The sequence below is a fragment of the Leptosomus discolor genome, chromosome 4 (genome assembly GCF_034619465.1).
Source record: "Leptosomus discolor isolate bLepDis1 chromosome 4, bLepDis1.hap2, whole genome shotgun sequence".
In the NCBI taxonomy this organism is placed as follows: domain Eukaryota; kingdom Metazoa; phylum Chordata; class Aves; order Leptosomiformes; family Leptosomidae; genus Leptosomus; species Leptosomus discolor.
In genome coordinates, this window is record NC_141394.1 from 50,764,327 (window position 1) to 50,782,268 (window position 17,942).

Sequence of the window (17,942 nt, forward strand, 5' to 3'; positions counted from 1 at the left end):
CCAGCGCTCTGCCACCCTCAAAGTAAAGAAGTTTTTCCTCATATTCAGGCAGAACTTCCTGTGCTCCAGTTTGTGCCCGTTGCCCCTTGTCCTGTCGCTGGGTGCCGCTGAAAAGAGCCTGGCCCCATCCTCTTGACACCCACCCTTTAGACATTTATAAGGGTTGATAAGGTCCCCTCTAAGTCTTCTCCAGCCTAAACAGCCCCAGGTCTCTCAGCCTTTCCCCATAAGAGAGATGCTCCAGTCCCCTCATCATCTTCGTAGCCCTGAACAGATACATATAAATGCTTTCTTAGCCATTGCTGCTATTTGTTTAAAAGCTGATGAAAATCTAATGAGAATGCTTTGCTATTAGGTCAGCTAAACAGCAACAGGCTCTGCAGGAGGCTCAAAAATACCTAATTGCTTTCTCTAGTTCTCTGCCTCGTCTCACCACCAGCTCTAGACAGATCGAGCTCTGAATAAAAATCAGAACTCTTCCCAAGACTGTTTATATGCAGACACCAATGGGATGTTTAGTTTTCATTCTCAATCCCAGTAAAATAGGTACAAATTTTAGGTCACAGCCAGGAACGGCCTAATCCTCACAAAATTATTAGGCAACAGATGAAGAACTCCAGAAATATAACACAGATAAATAATATGTCAAGATAGAAGACTACCACCAGTATCATTAAACTAAACCAGAACTGAAGTATCAAACAACAATACCACATGATTCAGCTTTCTACATAAAAATTGATACCGCTTTCACGTGGACCCAAAAAATGAAATGAGCTGACGGCAATGGGGAATAAAGGAAGTAACTCAAGAACCCCAATAAGAGAGCACATCAACTTCACAGAACAGATCCACACAGAATTACAAAAATATGGTTTCAAAGCTTCATTCAAAGAATATAATCATAGAATTAAAGTAGTTTAGGTAATCAAGCAAAGAATCATAAATGCAGTGCACAAGGCAAACATTTTAAGAACTGGTAATATTACTTGGACAAGATACTGGCACTACTAAGTAGCGTTGTTTAAGCAAAGTAAACAAATTTTATAGGAATTTAAACAAAAGAAATGTCATCTAAAATTATGACAAGAACAAAGCAAATAATAGGGGATATCTGAGACTAGGAACAGTTTATGAAGACAGAATATTATCACTTTCAAAGTCTGGTGGCATATCAGGCTCTACAGATAGTACAGAACTGAACCACTAACTCTTATGAAATAAGAAAAGCTAAGAATTAGTAAATTTGAACCTAACAACAAAACAATTAAGCTTAGTGAGCTAGTCTATACCTCTTCATAAAAACAGAATTTTACATGGTAAGACTGTTAACAAAGTTTCAGAGTATTACATATAAGTAATTCTTGTACAAAATTGGCATGCAAATTTGGAATTGGTACTAAATCCTAGACATTGGAAAGAAAGCAATGAGTTAAATTTCATCCAGATGTAAGGACAGCAGTTGCTGACTTAATACAGAATAGTGTTACAGTGAATGATTATGGTTGAATAAATCTCATAGAAGTGTTAGATAAGCACTTTTATGACTTCAAATTCACAGGAACATAGATAAGTGCTAGAAAAATGAAGGAGGAAAATGTTCAATAGTGTTATCTGAAAAAACACACAATGTAAAATACGTAAAGGTTTACAGAATACTTATTAAGCTTCTAACACTGGTAAAAATCAGAGCTTTAAGTTACAACTATACTGGTCAGTGATACCTTAAATAAATCAGGAACTTGGTGACTATACTTTTTTTAATTCTTAGAATCCGACTAGTTTCACTTACTGACACAGACATAGCTCCAAGGTGGTGAAAGTACTGACACATGCGAACAAGGAAAGGCAGGTGAATCAGAGGCACAAAATAAAACTTACCTCAAGTCATATAATGTAGCTAAACCAGAAAAGGTATGTATGTTGACTAATAAGAGTAGGTTTGTACCTAGAGCTTAAAACCATCTTTACCATTATTTTCATTATTTAGTTGTGTATGCTAACACTCCCAAACTAGCAGCTTTTCACTCAAGTAGGATAAGAGTTCACACTCTGAGACAAGATAGCAATTTCAGGAACAATCAAAGGGATACTTTTAAATTATTTAATGTAGGGTATACTTGAGAAACAGGTCTTTAAGGGCAATGTGTGTAAAACTGGATACGGTAAAAACTAATTTGTCACAAACGGTGCTTTTTCTAGGCAGTATTTCTACTTTTTGTCACTCCACAGGAAAGCATCATAAGTTTAATGCTGCAAGGCAGTAATTAAAAACTCTAAATTTTTATAAACAGTGTTTTGCAGAGATTATTTATTACATTATCAATTCTACTTTTGCATAACAAATTTGACAAATTCTATCATGTCATTTTATGACAATATGCTGCTACATTCCTGATAAAAAGGAGGTTAGTAATCACATTCAAGCCATCATTTTTTTGCTACCTCAATTAAGATATGACACAAAGGGAGCTTTGAATAATTTTTTTCTTTACGTTATAAGACAGTCTCCTTTAACTAGTGATGGCCAAAGCTGAAAATAGCTTGACACACCACTAGTTATGAAAAAGCTTCCTGACCACTAAACTCCCTGCAAGTTTTGCAGATTCCATCCCAACAACTTGCTTGAAAACCAGTAAATATCAAGAGCCCTAGAAACTAGCCAAGGTCCTCTTTACCTTCCCAGCAGGCAAAGAGAGCTTCTCCTTCTGAACTCTGACGAACGTTTGCTAATTTGCAAGCAGGAAGAAGCAATTAAGATCATTCCTTCAAAAACAGCAGTAGCAGGATATAACAGTAATTTTGGCAGTAGTCAACTAGAGGTAACTTCTTAGTAAAGCTGATAAAGAATTCGAATCGGAGTAAATAGATAGAGGAAAAAGCATTTGGTGAAGTTCAGTGGAAGAGTTATAAGCATGATGGAAAATGTTACCCGGCACATGAAAATATTTGCCATCTCCTTTTCTAACCAAAACACTCAAGAAAGAGGAAGAAAAGAGCTTACAAACCCCAAAGGTTTGTGTAAATGGAGCCTGAAAAGAAGAAAAAACAAACTTCCTTTTCACTTTGTAAGGGAGCACGTTTCTCCAAAAAGACACAATATCCATTTATCTTTGGGTAGTGGATACTTTGCGGTATGGAACATTTTATAACAGAGTCACTGCAGCTGGGAGCCTCATAGACAGAATTCTGAAAACATTGTCACTCATTTCATTTCTCAAATCAAAGATAGCAGCACTTTCCAAACATCTGAAATTCCAAAACAAGACTCCGCTTGCAACCGAAGACTTAAGATTCTGACAGACTGTCATACAGTGCTATGGAACTGAAATTATTTGCAAACGTAAACTCACTGTAGGAAGTGAATATCTACATAATATTTCCACTTAAAATAAAATTAAAAGGATCAACTCACCACTTGCCCATTCTGAGGATTTTTATGTGCATAGGGAGGTCCACGGATGTGATTCCACATCTGACCAGATGTCATCGCAAATACAACGCACTAGAAAAAATAGAAAAACAATATACTTACTTATTTACCCAGAGGAATTGAACAGAAAACCATTCTGCTGGTGACACTTTTTTTAGATACAAAATTGTTTACCTAACCAGAGACAGTATCTACCTCTACTTGATTTTTAGGATAAGGTTTTCAGATGTGTTGCTCTCATAAAATTCCTAATGCTTTCTGCTAGAAAATGAGTTAACTCAAGACAGAGATTTTCTAAATCTTACTTTACATAATTCTGTCTTTATGTGCACTTGTAATTGCCACATTTACACATCTATATGGCAAAAAGCACCCAGAGCAGTAGAAGGCGGTCATTGCAAATATTCTACAATCTAGTGCTCAACATTTATAAAACCTTTCATAAAATTATTTCCGCCTCTAACCCAATACAAATGTTTACCTTACCTGTTTGCTTTCAGGTGTATGAAATGATATATAAAACCATTCAAAAAAATCCAATCATAAAAAAACCTGTTCCATTTTATGAAATTCTCATTGTGTGTCCTATATGACTGTGATTCATTTTAGCTGGCAAATAACAATGTTTGAGTTGGTAGAAAAATGAAATTTTCTATGGAAAGAAGCAAGAAGTTAGGTTAGGGATGTATGCCAACTGTAAAAATGGACATTATTTCTCGTAGAAGGTCATACTGCAGAATAAAACATTACAGTCAAAGCAAGAGTCATTATGTCTACCTCAAAGAGGAAAATATAGTATCTTTTGATTACCAAATGAGAAAAATGGAAATGGGAGACTTGGATTATGTCTTCTGACTAATCCTTAGAAAACCTCCAAGATAATTTAAGTACAGTTTTTACATATGTGCTCATTTTTACTGTACATCAATATTCCTACCAGCACAGTGTAGTCATAGTGTTTTAAGCAGATGGATCACAAATGTAAAAATTCATACCATGATGGTTAACCAAATCAGGGTTTACTAAAACCCTTTAAAGAGTTTTCTTTAAAGAATGTTTAGTAGCACATTTGTTAAATAAATGTAAGCTAGTGTAGTGTAGCTCTGTATCCCCATAAATGCAGCATTGCCACCTCTAGCAATATGACTTGAACAAACTTTGCAAGGCCTTAGGACTGAATCTTGTCAGGCTTTATCCAAATCGATCTTGGCTTTCCTGTATTTTATTTTTTAACTTGTTTAGCTGAAACACCAATTTTTGCAAAGACCCAGTGTCTATGCCTAGTTCACATTACTTTTGCTTATCTTTGTATGGCAGAGTAAGTTTTTTTTTCTAGTCTATTCAGCACGAAATAATTATGACCAACATACTGATGTAGTGTAGGCATGGGATGACAGTAGAGACAACGAAAGTGGAAACACAGTATGCAGTGCACCAGTATGGAATAATAAGAAAGGGGCCACAGGATTACACTGGAGACCCCAAGCCCATGTTATGCCAATGGCAACTTAAAGAAACACAGACATGAGAGCTAGTCAAAAACAGTTTCAGGGGTAACAAAAAGGACAAGCATCCAATGTATGTCAGACAATCCCCATTCACCCAGTAAATTTTGATGTAAAATGTAGTTGTAGATCAGTGAAGGAAGCACAAAGTATAAAAGTAGCACCAAGGGGACCCTAGAGCAAGAAGGAAGAAAGCAGCAGCATCATAGTCCTCCCACCAAAGAACCTGTAACACTAAGAACTCACGATAACACCCCCTTGCCCCAAACTGAAGCCTATCAATGATCTCAAGATCCACAGAGTGGAAAAGTAACCATGACATCAGAGAAAGGGGATCCTAGGAAGTGTGCTGCTGTGGTTTGGGCCTACCCAGCTGGCTCTAAAAGCACCATACAGCCCCTTGCTCACCCCTACCCATCCCCTGAGGGGTGGGGAGGAGAAAACACGACCAAAAGGGCTTGAGGGTCGGGACAAAGGACAGGGAGGGCTCACTCACCAGTCATGGTCACGGGCAAAAGACAGACTCAACTTGGGGATAACAACACACATTTAATACAGAACAACCACCATCATCAAGGAATATGAGAGATACAACCAGGTCTTAAAGACAACACACCTTCCCCCACACCCCTCCGGCCTTCCCGGGCTCAGCTCTGCTGCCTCTTCTCCCCGCAGCAGCGCAGGGGGCAGGGAATGGGGGTTACAGTCAGTCCGGCACAAGGTGTCTCCGCTGCTCCTTCCTCCTCAGACACAGAGGCCCTCGCAGCCCTCCCCTGCCCCACCGCGGGGTCCCTCTCACGGCAGACAGCCCGCCATGAACTGCCCCAACGCGAGTCCTTCCCGCGGGGCCGCAGCTCCCCAGAACCCCCCAGCGCGGGTCCCTCCCGGGGCTGCCGCTCTCCCACCGACGGGCGGCTCCAGCGCCGGCGGAGCCGCGGTCCGCTCCGGGCCCGGTCCCTGCCCCTCCGGCCCCTGCCCCTCCGGCCCGGGGCCCTCCGCGGGCTGCAGGGCAGCCCCTGGGCCGCCGCTGGGCTCTGTGCTCGGCTGGGGCTCAGCCGCCCCCCCACCGCGGGCCGCAGGGGAACCTCTGCACCGGCACAGCTCCCCCTCTCCTGCCTCACTGACCCGGGTGTCCGCAGGGCAGTTTCTCCCACATCCCTCTCCCCTCCTTCGCTCTCAGACTCACTACTGCCCAACACGTTTTCCCCTCGTAAACAGTTATTCGCAGAGGCGCCGATGGGCCTGGCCTTACCCAGAGGCGGGTCGAAAGTGGAGCCGGGAGGGAGAGCTTCTCGAAGCCTCTTACAGGAGCCACCTCTGTAGCCCCCTCGCCCCCTCTCCTGCTAGCAAAACCCCGCTAGACACAAACCCAACACGTGTGCATAACAATTCTAATTGTGTTGTTATTATTGAAACTTTTTGCCCTCGTAATAGAAAGAAAAATACATTTTCATATCCGGTTAAATAACAATTCTTTGTTGTAGTGTTAAGATTTCAATTACACTCCAAGCAGATTCTTAGCCTTAAATAGAAGGTGTGTTTTACTTTGCCCTTAACAGGATTTGGAATGTAACAGTATAAGTAATTAATATGGCAGAGGAAGGCATACTGGTAGTGGTTATTAGCAAATGGATTATGTTTTAATTAAAATGCAAAGAACTGAAGAGAGTATATGCTTGCACTACTGGAAGAGAGTAACAGTTATTTCTCAAAAGAGAACAGATGCATAGAGAACACAAACTGTGGCTCTCTGAAGGTCAGTTGTCTATGAAAAGTCATTTTACTCATTCTTAGATTACTGTATTTAATTTACATTCTGTAGGGCCAAATCTGCTTCCATATACAAAGATTAAAATAACCCACCCCAGTTTATATACAGTCATGTGCTTTATAACAGATAAATCTCTCCAATTACTGAAGATCTTTAGTGTTTGCCAGTACAAATACATTGTCTCACAAAAAGAAATCTAGGAGACACAACAGTCAGGAGAAACAAATTTCAAGTATTAATATTATTGAAAAGGAAACAATATGGTTGTTTGTCCTGAAGGTATCTTTCACACTCTTCCAGTTCAGACTGTTAGTGACCAAGAAGACTGATTTAGTACACCACATCTTGGATCTGTCATGATTTCTTTCTATCATGCATCTCTTTACTGTGTATTTCAAAATGATCTCTTGCAGGAACCCAAAAATATTCTCCAGTTTCTCCCTTGTCCTCTTCCACTCTTCATCTACTTTAATTATACTAAGAAGAGAGCATTTCCATCATATCCCTTAAGCAAGCATTTGGTATGCTACAGGTAGCACTTGACATTCAAGCTCATTTTTCTGTGTTCTATATTCTCCTATTATGATCATATGAGTAAAAAAAAAAAATTGGAAACTACAGACTTCTACTGTTTGTAAAATACACTTGAAATACCATTATTTGTAGAACATATGCATGCATGTATGATACATGATACATCACACTGATACACAATGCTTACCGTTCCAAACCCCACAGTTTCCGTAAGACCCCATGCTTTGGGATCCAAAATTTCCAAAACACCTAGTTCACTCACCAGTACTGTGAGTTGGTGTTTCCCAGCATAAATCTTTGACAAATTCATTCCTACAAACGAGCAACTTGTAATGTGATTAATGACTTAAAACCTTACGGGTTTATATTGTATTAATTTCAGTGGAAGAATTGATGTGCAGAGAAATGGCCCCTTTCTGCAGTTTTCTTGGATCTTGTCAAAGTACAAAGGATGAAAACTGGAGAACAGAAGACTCAAGCTGAGGCACTTTTCTCTGAGCACTTAGAAAGATTTTCAACTCCACTTATCCAAAGTAGAGTCTGTACTTCAGCAGTTCTACAGAGAAAAGTACCACAGACACCCCTTTCATCCACCTGCTCCCTTCCTTCTCCTCATCACACTCCAAGAACAACACTTTTAACTGCTGCATGCCACCTGAATTATCAGGGGAGTCCAGGGTTTAGGTATTTTAAGAACTTCCAGATTTAGGTATTATTCTGCATCCAAATGATAAAAGCAAACAGAGCAGATCTACGTTGGCTGGTGTAGTATAGAGAGGGACGTAGAAATGATTTGTGACATCACATTATGGTTCCAGGACCAAATCTCCACAGGATGTCCTTAGTGGCAGTGAAGTTCACCCCTATTACCAGTCCTAGGCAAGTACACTGTATGCATAGACAGGACTACTCAAGAACCGTGTTAACAAACTGCAAGTGGTTGCTTTCTTGATGGCTTCACAGTGCATGACTTCAGCCCTAGATTCACTAAGAGGGAAACTGCTTTGAGCTCACCCGTGGTGCACTTCTGTGTGTATCACAAGGCTCCTCAGAAGAGATGCAAGGTAAATAACCAGAACATTGAATTGCTAGCAAGACATAACTTGTGTATGGTTTTACTGGTACCTGGGAAGAATTTCCTCACTGTTCTTGGTCTTGCAAGCCTTATCAAATGATTTGGGTTTAATACATCTCAAAGGCTTAAGTTTTGTTTAACACTACCTGCCAGTTTATTAAACAAAATCACTAGAGTTATTTGAAATGCATTTTGAAGTGAAGCTTCCTACTAGCAGATACTATACAAAACAGATCATTAGATTTAGTTTAGACCCCAGAACATGGAAAATACTCTGTCATATAAGAAGAAAAAAAAAAGAAAATTCTAGATTAATTTATGAATATAGTTAAATTCAAACATAGTTTCAAAAAAGTGGGAAACACAGGGAGCCAGTTCTGTACTTAATTTCTATACTGTTCTGCATATGTAAGTTTTAGCCATTTTATAACTATTGTTTTAAAGAAATGTAATCTTTTGTATTCAATGAAGGCCACAGAGCTGCAAGATCTGTGGTCAATTTCTAAATAACAATCCATCACTTATTAGAATCTCCAATAAGATACATACAATTCAAGGACGAAGTACAATGCAGAAGCAAAGAGAATGGGTTTCTGTAGGGGACTAGCATCTCTAAAACCTCTAGCTATGGGAAGAAAAGGAAATTAATAACCTGTGTTTATTGCTATTCTTTTGAGATGCTTATCTAATCATGTAGAGGAGCCTGAATTTTTCTAGCTGTATCTTTGAATAAAACACATTACTTTTTTTATCTTCGTTCCCAGAAGGCGGTAAAGAAGCCACTAGTAGCCATGATACCCTTCAAGCTCTTTTGGAGCAATAACTGATGATGAATGTACTGTATGATATAGGTACTGTGGAGTGTATCAGCACAGCACACATTTCTCATAACCATTAACTGTTACGACAACAGTAAACACAGTAAACACTGTAAACACATGCTTTGTCTCCTCATTCAAGTGACTTGACATATTTTGCTCAAGAGAGTCAGCTCCTAGCTGCCTTCTAATCTGAGCACAGACTTTGCCTTCCCAGATTCCACAGGTAAATCTGAAATATATACATAAAATAAAACTGAAAATTACATGCAGAAAACCACAGTGGCAGCCTGGTAAAGAAAATGCTTTAAAAAGCCTTCTAGTAGCCCACATTCTAGCCAACTGAACAAATAAACTCTGAGCACCAGCACTGTTGCCTAAAATGTAGCAATTCCTTATCTAAAATGTTAGAAGTTTGCCCAGTTTAAACCATCTGACCTTTTATTCTCTCCTGCTTAAGAAATGAAGAGTCTTGACAAGAATCGGAATTGCTTCTTGTTATCAGTATAAAAGGACAGGACTCTGCAAACATCTAAGCACTGAAGTCCTTCGTCATCTTTGTGCTAGCAGGTCAGACAGAAAAATATCCATAGAAGAATAGTATGATTTGAATTAAAGTCTAAAATAATCTAGGGGATAACTTTTGGATGCGATCTCAAAAGACATCTTTGGGGATATTATGTACTGTGACTCAGTCATCCTGGTTTGCCATTCTTTAGAATGTCTTCTGGGTAGTGTTGCAAGTAAAAATGCCTAAGGCATACAAGATACTACCACTCTGCAGTGCTTCAACAAGGGGATGAAACCACTAATAGCATCGCCCTTATGCAATCTAATGTTGAGGACAAAACCAATTCAACAGTCTTTATGAACTGTCATTGGAATCAATGTGTGAGATGAAAGCTCTGGTCTTGCTTCTGAAAGTCTATCCAAACCATTAAATGGATCACTAAAAATTGCATTCCTAAATATTCTCCTAAAACAGTACTGGAAGTATTACCTACAAGACACAACTTTTGGTATCAATGGAGATATAAAATAAAATTCAGTCAACATTTCTGGGATCCTCTGTTCTCCTGCTAGCAAAAACAGCAGAGGCACTTTATGCTGAGAATTTTTTTTCTAAGTTTTAGGACCAGATCATTCAATCAGGCTGAGAGGCATTTAAATAAAAACTATCCAACATCTGGGAGCAAAAAGCTCTTCAAAACAAGCTAAGAAGCTCTGAAAAACAAGGAAAAGTAAACAAGAGACTTGTCTGTTTGCAATGATGCAGTTTTTAGTTACTGAATTCCAGGATAGCAACGAAGGAGTTTCAGTTGAAATTAAAAATTATATTTTCGATATGAATGCTGGCTACTTAGCAGTACAACACCTCCCTCAAAACAATCAAAACCCAAAACTACAGCTTTTAGAACAAAGCTCCCGGCTTTCTCAGTTCTGCAACACCTGTAAAAAGAACTGCCAATAAGGAAACAAAATAATTGCCGAGTCCTGTCAAAAACATGGGCTTCCTGTAGTTTTTATGCATCTTGCCATGCTTTCCCTGTTTAATTTGTTTTTCTAAAGTTCAAAAAGGAAAAAAAATACTCATGAAGAATACAATTCTTTAAAATTAAGTATTTATTAGTTATTTATACCCTTCACAAAAGCGTTTTATGAGGCATGACTCACTCCCCTTAACTAGACGCCATCTTCTCCATTTTTCCTTTCAATGAGCTTTTATGAAAAAAGGAGCTCTAAGTTTTACTGTTACAAAAAAGCACCATGTAGAGAATCATAACTACACAATACCTTAGAATGAATATATTAATGACTGTCCTTTTTCTTCTTTGGATCTTGACATCTGCTAGTCATTTTACAAAACTGAGGTAATCTGTGCAAAAGCCTGCAACTGAAGTCCCTGCTGAGTCTATCAAAAAGAACTTATAACACTGACTTGTATGTCTGGTATCTGTCTGTATACAGATCTTGTATGTAGATCTGTATAAAACCAAAAGGACTTCTGGTAACTGCACGATCTTTGCTAAAACATATGGGGCTTTGACACTGTGAAGGCAAAAGAACAGTAATGATTAAAAAAGCGAAGCGTCAGCTCAACACCGTGATTAATTGCTATATACTTTCAGATATAAGACCTTTTTCTAAAACATCTTCTAAGTGCTATTCATTTCTAAAGTAAACAGAATTTTACAGGAAATAGTATTAGCAACAACGATAAATGGCATTAACTCCATTTTAATTCCTTTTAACTCTATTATTGCTTGTCAATACTATCAGCAGGATGACAATTACTGAATGGCATTAATACAATTTCTTTAAATGTTTGATCACATGTGGACAGTGACCCTGTCCACAGGACTTTCAGTTGAATGTGATTAATCAATTTTCTACATCGCAGTTTACAGTTGCATTCAGATGTAAAATGTCCAGCTGCTGCTAAGGAGAACAGCAAATATTTTAAGAAAGAATAATTGTCTTAATTTTCTTAATTTAATTAGGAAGTTAACTATGTCTTCAACTATTTATTGAATGCAGATTGTAATGGAATGATTCTTGATTTGAAGAACTGATTTTTAACCTCTGCAAGACAAAACCGACAATTCCTCAAAACAGTCAAACATTAAACTGATCTGAAACTGTGAGGTACAAGATTGGAAAAAAAAAATTCTGTCTCCAGAGATGCAGTGCATGGTTAAACAAAAGAATACCACTGATTACATATCTTTATTTGATTTTTGACACAAACATCTATTTTCGTGTGCTAATTATTGTTTTACTCAGGTGATTTCTAAAGATTAGGAAAAAAAGTTAGACTGATATATATCAAATTCAGGCTTTCTGGTGGTAGTGTATCTTTAAAAAGTATTATCATTGAAAAATACTAGTAGTCTAGAAAAATATATGGAACTAAAGATTACAGACTTACTTTGGAAAAGAACTGTCAAATCTCTGTGCTAGAGCTCAGGATACTCAAAATGACATCCTGGAACAAAGACGACATTCTACCCCTGACTCTCTAGATCAAAAGGAAACACCGTTCTACTCGAAATCTAGACCTCTGTGTGGTTTATTTGGGATCTTGTTCTTTATTCCTTCCTCAGTGTATGCAGTAGATTAACAAACTATTTAGTATGCCATATACACTAGTAGGAAATGCTATGATAGCATGAGAGAAAACAGCATTATCAGTAGCCATTATTCAAGAGTAATGCCAAATATTAAGGAAGTCTGAACAAAAAGCTTGCTTTAAGATGTTGTTAATCATTTAGATGTAAAAGAGCCCAACAGGTACTAGGTAACATCATCTTTCAACTGATGCAATAAAGGCTGCTAATGGGCCCGTCAGCTGAAAGTGTCACAAAAGAAGGTATCTGCTCATATTGTTGAATCAGAGCAGAACAGCAACCCATCAATATGACATGGCTTCGAAAAGGCAAAAACAATTATAGGAGATATCTAGCAGAACTAAAATACACCGAATCATAAAATAGCCCAGGTTGGAAGGGACTTCAAAAGACCATCTGGTCCAAGTTTTTGTCAGAAAAGAAGCCTAGATGAGAAATAAAATATGAATGCTCCTGCACAAGTAAATTCAGATTCCATCTACAATCCTAGCTAAGTGCTCTCACGAAAGGTTAATTCACACTGACAAAAGTTGAGAAAAAGGCTTTAAAGTGATGAGGTGAATAAATAATCATTTACATGGAAAAAGAAGAAAAGCTTGGCATGGACGCAGACAATTTTATTTTTTTTTAAGTACTGTTCTCAGTGAATATATAGCTAAACAGAAGGAAGGAGCTCTATTAAGATGTAAAATGTTGGACTTAATAACCCTAGACACTATTCTAGTATTGATAACCAAGCTCCTGACTCCATGTCCCTGAAAATTAAGCCTTAAATGCTGCTCCTCAGATTTTTCCTCCGTCAGTCACAATGATGGCACAGTAAGTAGTACTTATTGATACACCTTAATTGTCATCTACCATCTCTGCATGCTATTTCCTATCTAAAACTGAGACAGCTGACCATGGTGTACAGTCCACATTTTTTCATAGGTCTACACAGTTATTTGAAAACTACAATATAAATTAACACACTGTGATACACTATGAAGCATGTTAAACTTTAATTCATTATTTATGGCCTTGAGGGTTTAGTTAACTAATATTTCAAACAGACTATTGACTAGTTTTAGAATTTCCTTAGCGTTAACCCTATAAGATCTTCCTTTTCTCATTTGGGTTAACAGCGGAATGTTAAGGTCAGTACTACTGAAATGAGTTTTGGAAAGAATTCCACCTTTTTCTTTGTTTCTTAGTTCTTTTATCATTTTCTTACAAACACAAAAGCCTTTGTTACCTTTCTTAACCTTTCATTACTCTAAAGCAATAAAATCTGACATTAATAACCACACTAAACCAATCATACCATTACTGCTTTTACAAAAAAGGGTAAGTTGAATGATAGCAGTGAACATTAGTAACACTGTTTATTACAAATATTTTCTTGTTAAAGTTCAAACAAAACTCTGCAGCTAACTATTAGAGAATTTGCCAATTTTCAGTGAATCACTTGTAGTAACTGATACTCACTGCTTATGAGAATTAGCCCCAAAATCCAGATTATGAATCTTTGATAGTACCATTCTGAACAATGTATTAGTTCAATGGTTTTTAATTTACTGTGCAAGTAATGAAAATACATATGCTAAGATAACAAACTACTAAAAAGCATATTAGTAAGGAAAATCTGCATACCAGAGCTGCCATGGCCCAGCCAGTTTTGTTGTAGATGAACTCTAAATTATTTCTTCTCAGATACAACAAGCCACCAACAAGAGATACTAGAAGAGCCAGTGCAATTGTACCAGAATAGTTAGGAGGCCTGAACACTCTAATCTGGAAAAGAGAAATGAAAGTACAGCTCGCAAATAGATGCATACATACAGATCATCTTCCATATAAACAAATGAAGCATCTGAAATCTGGTTTCAGAGTTAGGAAGACTAATCCCCAAAGGTATACTTAAATAAGAGAAAATAGTACTTCCTTTAATAAGCAGATAATATTAAAAAACTTTTAAGCATCATTTTGAACTGTTCAACTCCAAAACATAATTTCTTCAACAGATTTGCAGGTAAGGTCTGAATTAGGAGCAGCTACCTTTGGATATATCTGGTTTGTATATACTCTTGCAAAGCACATTTTACTTATTAACAACTAATCATCACAATATCATTGCTTGTTTTCACCCAGACTAAGACTACATAAAATTTAACAAAGCAAGAATGGAACATAATCTGCAAACTGCAGAAGTTACCACAAGTACCATGACTATATTTCTTTTTGTCATCAGCCTGTCTCAGACTACAAAGATACATTTGGCTTCAACTTTTAAAACTGTCGAAAGACTTACATGAACATCTGTTCTGTCAGCTATCCATTTAGCTAGCTGCTCAGCTGCAAATCCGATTCTCTGCAGGTCAAATGTGTCAGCTCTCTTGGGTTTACCTTTTGGAGGAAAATGCATGAAAGTCGGAGCAGAGTTCATATTCAGCTACAAACCCAGGAAAAATAGCAGGAAAAAAATTAGTAACTCTATCCTCAAAAATATTTACCTTTTATATATAAGACAACACAAGTTTAATTAGCACAAAAAATATTATTTGCCTCCATACATTACTCTTTTTTTATACATCTTCATGTATAGTCCTGCAAAAAGAGTACTCCAAATGTCGCTTCCAGTAGATTCTTTGGGTTGTTTAATTATTCAGAGTATTTCACCCACAATGTTTTCTGAGTAACAATATCTTAAAGTTCTCACACACTGTAAGAACTTTCCTTTAATTAGTAAAACAGAGGCCCCACATCCATCCAATCTATTAAAGTATAGTAGGTTATAATTGTAGGGGAAGAAAAGAGTGTTCAAGTAGTTTGACATTGTTTCCCTTGCCTAGCTCTCACAAATCCAAAGTTAACTAAACTATCCATCTAGCCTTCCACTGGCTTCAAGACAGACTATCCACTAGTGAGACTCATCTTTTTTGAATCCAGGAAGGCCTAGGTAACTAGCTTAGACTACATAACTTGCCCTAGAAATTACATTACCGCTAATCCATGTGTTGATGTCACCAGAACTATTTGCAGTACATCAAAAAACTCAAAGGTGATAAATAGATTTACATTTGCCACTTCAAATTTTAACTTCAACTTTGCAAGGTGGTATAGGAGAATATAATTTTACTACATAAAATTCCTCCATATCCAGTCGATCTCAGAAATAGTGCAATAAAAACTTTTTAAAAATTAAAATTTACATAAACAGAATCAGGGGAAATACTTAAAGATGATGCAATATGGAAATTTTAAATAATAAAGGCAGAGTAAACTTGTTTCATTCCTTCCAAATGAGTTTTCATCACATTACCAAAACATAATATTTAATCAAGTAGAGAACTGAATTTATCAATAGAAACCACCAGCTATTAAAATGTTTTCCATCTAAGCAAAAAGTAGCCCTCTTCTTTAGTGAACTGATTTGGAAATAAAAAATATTCTGAGAAAGTCTAAGACAAATGTTCTGAAATAGTTTAATATTTCATAAGGTACAGAAATATTCTGAGATAATCTTCCAACATTATTGTATAGAGTTTGGGGGCAGCTGGTGTGCAACTGCCTTGTCATTTCTCAGGGTAAAAGCTGAAAAATCAAAGTCACATTAGTTTTGGGGGGTTTTTGCTATGGCATCAGTATTACATTACTTGTTTGCACACATAAACATGAGGTCAGAACTACATTTCCCCCAAATCCACCTTAACAGAGGCATTAGTATCACTTATTCTTAACACCGTATTTCTCAAAGACAATCAAAAGCTTAGATATTTTATCTAATTTGGTCTAACTTTTACATGACTTTAAATGCTTATCACCTGAAATAAATGGAATCTTTGCTCTTTCACACAAGGAATAAGTTGGAATATTACTATTCTAATATGTATTGACTGGCTTAAGGCAAGATCAAATAACATATTTTGTATTACTGTAACCATGTAGGATAGTGAAAGATGATTTTAAAGCTTACTTGAACTAAATTTTTTTAGAGCAAAATCTTAAATCATTAATAATGATTTACACAATACATTCCAAGATGTCAATTGGAAGCAAAAATATTTACTAAACCCAGTAAATAAACTTTTAAAATTAAGTATTTGAAAAATAAATATTAAACTTTTCCCCTGAAAATTTTCAGTCACAGACTTCACCAAAAGGTGGATAAAAAACACAGAGAATTCAAAACTTGTCACTCCTCTTAATCTGCATTTTTAGCTTCAATGAACAGATAAATATCAGAGGAAAGCATCTTAGCATTTAGTAGTAATTTTCAAGGGATGCATTTTGCCTTGACTACGCAATTTAAGGGGCCTTAGACTGTTCTCCAATAATTGATTTTTCACTTCATAGCCAGTATACAAAATCTAAACCAGTTTCTTCTCTTTTCCCTGAAGAATGTCCAGGCTAATACAAATATTACTGGAGTCGAAGAACACTGTATTACGTAAAAGCAATTAAAAGGCTCTTCTAGTTAGGCTCTTTTTTTTTCCCCTAAAGATAAAATAATGGACATCTTTAAATGCAAATGTTAGTTGCATTGTGCTTAATTCAAAAAAAAAAAAAAAAATCACACTAACAATGAGTTGAAAAAAAAAGCGCATACATATAATGTAACCTATAAATAAACTTTATAAACTACAGTTGGAAAATAACAGAAGTGGCTACTGGTATAAACTGTCTTTGCTAATGTCACAGAGCTTGCAGTGTCTGGTGTTTTTAACAAGGATGAATTTGTATACAAAACACAGAGGTACATATCTACACACAGAAAATAGTTTGTCTTGTATCATTTGGCAAATCAACACGTAGTTCTAAACATTAAGAACGTTTTACAGTATCCAACATTTACCTGTTGAAAGACATCTGCCCCTTCATCATAATCCACTATTGTGAAAAACAGTTTGTTTGAAAAAGCAGATGAATAGCGCCATGAATTAGCCAGCACTTGATATTCTTCATTAGCTTGTCTGTTAAGGAAAAGAAACAAACGTACATCCATGTGGCATTTGCTGGCAAAAAAAGGTTCTATAACCAGCCACAGCGTTAGATGAATTACACTTGCAGTATCATTCTCAGCTCCCATACCATCAATTAAAAAAGTTTCAGCTAGTTATGCAATACTTCGCTTCAAACTTGCCCACTCCAAAATTGGAAATGTGTTAAATGAAACTATACGAGAGACATCCCAAGACAATGTTAACAAACAGTAAGATTTTTGATATTTAAAAGCCTCAGAAAACAGGAGTGGCCTGAGTGGCAAGTGACATGCAAATCTGCTAACAGATCTGTGCAAGGAGATGCTTATGTGGCCCTTGAGTACGATATCAGGATTTACTTGCTGGAGACAGCTGCACATAAGGAATTCTGAAACTACTGAAAAGATAACACAGAAATGTGACAGTAGTAATCTTCCTAAAATAGCAGAGCCATAGCAAAAGCCACAGAAACTGCTAAGCACTGGGGAAATAACACTAACTGAACGAACAGTAGGCTTGTAAGTAGCAGAATACACTCAAGATTACTTCTATAAAACTTGTTTTAAAAGTGATAAAGGATAATTTTGCACAACATATAGGGTTAAATAAGCTCTTCTATCCTCACTGGAAAGTCATATTGCTACTACTCAAATTAGTCAAAAAGCCTCCTCTTGGCTTTACTCATGGCTTTACATTCAGGTGAGGTTTTTTTTTCAG

The 17,942-nt window shown here is 36.9% G+C and overlaps 1 protein-coding gene across 1 annotated transcript in view; it reads right to left on the reverse strand.

Annotated features, from left to right (window-relative positions):
* TUSC3 (tumor suppressor candidate 3) overlaps window positions 1-17,942 on the reverse strand; it is a 76,567-nt gene that overhangs the window by 48,333 nt on the left and 10,292 nt on the right. The window contains exons 2-5 of the mRNA XM_086464814.1: window positions 17,099-17,216; window positions 14,555-14,695; window positions 13,897-14,037; window positions 3,416-3,505 (exon numbers count right to left, since the gene is read on the reverse strand). Of these exons, the coding sequence (XP_086320940.1) occupies window positions 3,416-3,505; window positions 13,897-14,037; window positions 14,555-14,695; window positions 17,099-17,216 (490 nt within the window). The remainder of the gene's footprint in view (window positions 1-3,415; window positions 3,506-13,896; window positions 14,038-14,554; window positions 14,696-17,098; window positions 17,217-17,942) is intronic.